The sequence below is a fragment of the Trachymyrmex septentrionalis genome, unplaced genomic scaffold, assembly GCF_001594115.1.
Source record: "Trachymyrmex septentrionalis isolate Tsep2-gDNA-1 unplaced genomic scaffold, Tsep1.0 scaffold158, whole genome shotgun sequence".
Classification (NCBI taxonomy): Eukaryota; Metazoa; Arthropoda; class Insecta; order Hymenoptera; family Formicidae; genus Trachymyrmex; species Trachymyrmex septentrionalis.
In genome coordinates, this window is record NW_017304736.1 from 1,896 (window position 1) to 6,825 (window position 4,930).

Sequence of the window (4,930 nt, forward strand, 5' to 3'; positions counted from 1 at the left end):
CGATAATATAGAAAATATGTGTATTAAAAGGGCAATTTATACTTCTACGCAATTAATTTTAATTCAACTAGTTGAAATTTGTCTTACGGTTAAGTATACTGCTATTCTATTTCCGTCAGATTACGTAAATCCGAAGTAGTATTCTGATTGGCTCATCGGCTTAACTTTATGCTGTACGCTTATTGTTACGAGATTTTGTCTGCGATAGCTCTTAAGACCGGTATTCGTAGTCAGTTCTTATTTTAAGACCATTTTAAGTAATGTCCTAAGATGCACTATAACGTTTTTCTGATTGGTTCGTGACACGAAGACTGTACTTAAGATGGTCTTAATAATAAACAGGCTCTTATGTCCTCTCTCAGATTTCTCTCTGATTATGGCTATATGAAATATAACTGTATAAATATGTGACTGCATATAATGTACGTATAACTGCCAACGTCAAAAGTTAATAACTTATTAGATTTATATTTAAATTAATATATAATGTAAAATGACACATAATTTAAAAATACGTTTACATTTTGTATCAAATTTTCTAATTATATTTTGTTTCGCGGCAAATAATTTATAATTAGTACAGTAATGGCGAGTTATATAAAAATTACAAGTAAGTGAAGCATTAGAAATAGTAGCGACGATATTAGGTTATGCGTGTTTTAAATTATATACTATATGGGAATATATTTTTTAAGATTTAAAAAATGGTCAGGCACCGATCGATTTAAACAATAAAATTGTGCGACGTACAAGATTTCCACTATTAATCTTAAATGGCCACTTTATTAAAATAATTTTATTAACATTGTGTTACGTGATTAGATATTAAATTTCTTTGTCAGCAATTATTTTTTTGAACGGCGATAGGATCCCATTAACAGTATCTGGTGGACCGTTCATAAATAACGTATACGAATTTCATGATGCACATTTTCATTGGGGGGAAGATGATTGTAGAGGTGCTGAACATATGATCAATGGTACTTGGTAAGAATGCTTATCAAGTAACTTTTAATAGCTATAATGTAAGATGTAAAATATACACTAATATACAACAATGTAATTTATATGATACAATAATATAATTTAATTAATTTAAGAAGAACAATATACAATAATATAATTAAAAAATTGCATGTATAACTTTATCTCGTTTGAGTTTTTTTTAGTATAACTTTCAATATATTGTAATGAACTTTATCTAAAATTAATTTAGGTATTCCATGGAATGCCATTTAGTGCATTGGAATAAAAAATACCTTACTTTCGAAGAATGTTTAAAACGTCGAGATGGTCTTTGCGTGTTAACTTATTTATTCTTGGTATATTTGATTATATATAATTATGTTTTATTTTTTATTTATTATTAACAATTTTGGTTTACACACATAGGTTCAATCAGGATCCAATCAATGGAACAATGTCAAATTTGAAAGAATCTCTGAAAATCTAAAATATATTCAGAATGCTGGATCAGAGACAAATATTGTAGCAAGTTAATATTCATAGAATAGAATGATATGTTTTATATAGCGTTTAAAATTTGATAATATTTTGTGATGTTTAGATTCTTTAGCTTGGATGCGAGTAGCAACAGATTGTCCAAGTTATTATATATATCAAGGATCCACAGTGGTGATTCTAATCTGAAATGCGCTACGTGGATTGTATTCCCAGTCATTATTCCTATACAATCTTGTCAAGTTAGTTACTTAATTTGAATTATTTATATCAAATTTATGAATGCAAAAATCACTTAAATAATTTTCAGTAATTATCTTCTATATAGTTATTACAGTACTATTGATACAATTAATATTTGATACTGATGGAATATTGGTATTATTAAAAAAAATATAATGATAAAACGGATATAATAAATACATAACTAATAAAACTTCCAGCTTAATGAGTTCCGAAAATTAAAGAATAAAGATGATGAGTTTATAAAATCGAATTGGAGAAACGTTCAACCTTTACGAGGACAACAAGTATTTTTAGCTGTTTCTTAAGAAAAATTTATATATTGCCTTAAACTTAATAAACTATTACAGATCTTTAACGTTTTTAATTTCTTATAACATTTTAACAGAAATTTTCTAAAATAATTTTTCAATGTTCGCAACACGCATAAATTAAAATAATCTCTTACATTACATTAATAATAAAATATGTACAATACATTTCGTATAAATTAATTATTAAAAATTTCAAGGTTTATCATCTGTTATTGTTTGAAAATAGGTGATATGATTACCGTTATATTTTAAACTTTAACTCATTAAGTCTATGGAAAGAGTCAATACTGGCGCAAACTCGTTCTATTGCTTCCTCCAAAGCTTTATATATGCGAATAAAAAATATTTCTCTGTAAAGTTGTAAATTTAAACCGAAACTTTTATTTTCTTCCTGCACTAATACAGTACTTTCTGGTTGATCATTTAATGTTTTGCTTTGTACTTCTCGCAAACTGTTATTGGATCTTTGAAACAAAGGCGTCAATTTCTGTTTAACTTTTATTGGCGTTGTAGGCTCTTCTTGTATTAGACTGTTTCTTTTCACAAGTTCACTTTCATTTTCAAACAGATTCGCAAATGCGCACAAAATATTATACACAGCGTCATATTTATTGTAATATTCAACATCGGATTCAAACAATCTTGGTCTGAGACTCTGCTTGCAAAGTTCGTTAAATCGGGTGAGCATGTCGCGTTTATAGTTTGTATCTTCTATCTGTAAAAGGATATCTCGGAGAGAATCCAGCGACAAGTTCCAAGTCGATGTGCTTTCATCGGTTACATCAGAATATATTCTCTGTAATTGCATTACGATATTCGGATGATAATGATAATCGGAATTCAGAGAGGCAAACAGCTCCTTTTGCGAAATTAACATTTTATAAGGGGGCTCTGGTGGCTCACTGTGCTCCACTCTATCTAAGATTTCCTTAATAATCGAACGTATCGTTGAGTCTCGAATGCAACGATTCAGATATTCGTCGATCATTTGGTGATCGATCAATTCTATATTTTGAGTATCGATTGTGTAGCCCCAAAATCGAAATATAAACGTCGAGGAGCTTAATTTTGGATCTGTAATGAATCGCCAGTATTCGGTGAAAACTCCGCATGTTTTGGACCGATACCATACCTTGATCTTCACGATCTGTCCTGGAAGTATGAGCTCTTTCGTCTTGTTGAAGAAGAACTGACTGCCGTGCTTTTCGAAGAATATGCTGTCCGTTCGAAAGGGCGAGTATCGCCAATGATATTCTATAACGCGGGTTCCTTTATTTTCTAAGACGATCTCTTTTTCGATTTGTTCATCGCTCTTACTTGTAAAAGTCAGAGACCAAATAATAGGATCGGTGTCCACTGGCTCCGGTCTGAAAAGAGATTTCTGCCAGACGAATTCTCGGTCTTGAATCTTTAAAATCACTGCCTCATCAGCGTCCTCGTGAGGATCATCTTCGGATTCTATACTAGTTTCAATAGTTATTGGCGGCTTTCGTAGTAGCGGTAGTTTCTTTTTTTGATAGGCATGTCCTTGAATGGCCAATGTTGCCATTTCCGGTTCCTTAGGCATCAGCAATGCGATTTTTTCAGCAAGTTCGAGTTTACGCGTCTTTAGATATTCGCTGCGTTTCCAGAATTTCTCCTTTTTTTGAGTGGCGAGATCACGTTCCTTTGCTATTAAGTCCGGTAATCCGACATGCATTAAATCCGAAGTCAGATCCTTTTTGCTAAGAGTCAAGGATACTTCCGGTAGACAAGCATCGCCACGATCTGGCAGGAATTCGGGCATTTTCCAAAATTCCGGTCTACCACGATACTTATCGGTGACTATGGGTATAGCAGCGTGTTCCATCAGGTTTTTCATTTCAATGAAAGAGCGAAACTTTTCCGAGGAATTTTGTAGCTGTTCGTCCTGCGAACGACCGGTAACAAATTCGATGTAACGATTTTGCTTCTTACGGTCGGCGAGCCACTTCTTCCAATTTATGAAGCCACGATCTTCCGAAAAGGATGTATCTTCAGAGAGAAGGTTATCTTTAGTTGTTACAAGTGGTTGACGAATCTTTTTCCAAGTTCGAGGCTCAGGCTCTTTACCGATTTTTCGCGCAAAGTCCATTTTCAAAGAATCAAAAGATTATTTTATATTTGTCTACCTTTTATATTCAACGTCTTAGTCCTCTTGAATAAGAATCTAAATTTATTTTATGTGTAAATCCGTTATTTTTAATTATAGTTGCCATATTTCTTCCTTTTTCTTTATAAATGAAGGAAATATTACCTTTTTTTCGTGATGCTAATTAATTATTTCAATGTCATATATCAATTTTTTTGTTGTTGTGACAGTTACGTTAAATAGGTTAAACATGTAAGGTTATTAATAGGAAGTTATCAAAAAAAGGTTTTAAAAATTTATCAAAGTTTTAAATTAAATTTATATTTCAATATTTAAATTTAATTTAATTGAAAGTTTTAAAATAAAAAGGCTTGTTTTAATTTTAATTAAAAAAAAATTTCTTTTCTAATTTTAGTAGGTGAGTGGTATACATGCCACGCATACACACACACACACACACACACACATTTGTACACATACATATATAAATAAATAGTTTTAATATCATTAATTTATGCCAGTAACCTATTAAAAAATGTATGATATAAGAAAATAAATGGCACAAATTTGGGTCTTTCTTAAAAAATGCATTTTTATTTTAAATATGGAAAGTGCTCTATTATCGATAATGCTCAGTATCGATAAAATATTTGAAATGAAGTTCAGACGAAGCAAAATTGATGAAATGTTATAATGGAGCATTTACATTTAAATTTATAAGTAATGCATATCATATGATATATCAGCATGAATTCTTCGACAGGTGGGATATATATATATATATATATATATATATATATAT

At 30.8% G+C, this 4,930-nt stretch overlaps 2 protein-coding genes and 1 pseudogene across 2 annotated transcripts in view; 2 read left to right on the plus strand and 1 right to left on the minus strand.

Annotated features, from left to right (window-relative positions):
- The first annotated feature begins 600 nt into the window (after window positions 1-600).
- Window positions 601-2,046, plus strand: LOC108745899 (annotated as a pseudogene).
- Window positions 2,047-2,259: 213 nt separating this feature from the next.
- On the minus strand, window positions 2,260-4,234 carry LOC108745896 (MYCBP-associated protein-like). Its single transcript, XM_018482305.1, has one exon. The coding sequence runs from the start codon at window positions 4,129-4,131 to the stop codon at window positions 2,260-2,262; it is 1,872 nt and encodes a 623-aa protein (XP_018337807.1). The 5' UTR covers window positions 4,132-4,234.
- A 533-nt stretch (window positions 4,235-4,767) lies between these two features.
- LOC108745893 (carbonic anhydrase 1-like) overlaps window positions 4,768-4,930 on the plus strand; it is a 1,780-nt gene continuing 1,617 nt past the window's right edge. The window contains exon 1 of the mRNA XM_018482302.1: window positions 4,768-4,891. Coding sequence (XP_018337804.1) covers window positions 4,876-4,891 — 16 coding nt within the window. The 5' untranslated portion in view covers window positions 4,768-4,875. The remainder of the gene's footprint in view (window positions 4,892-4,930) is intronic.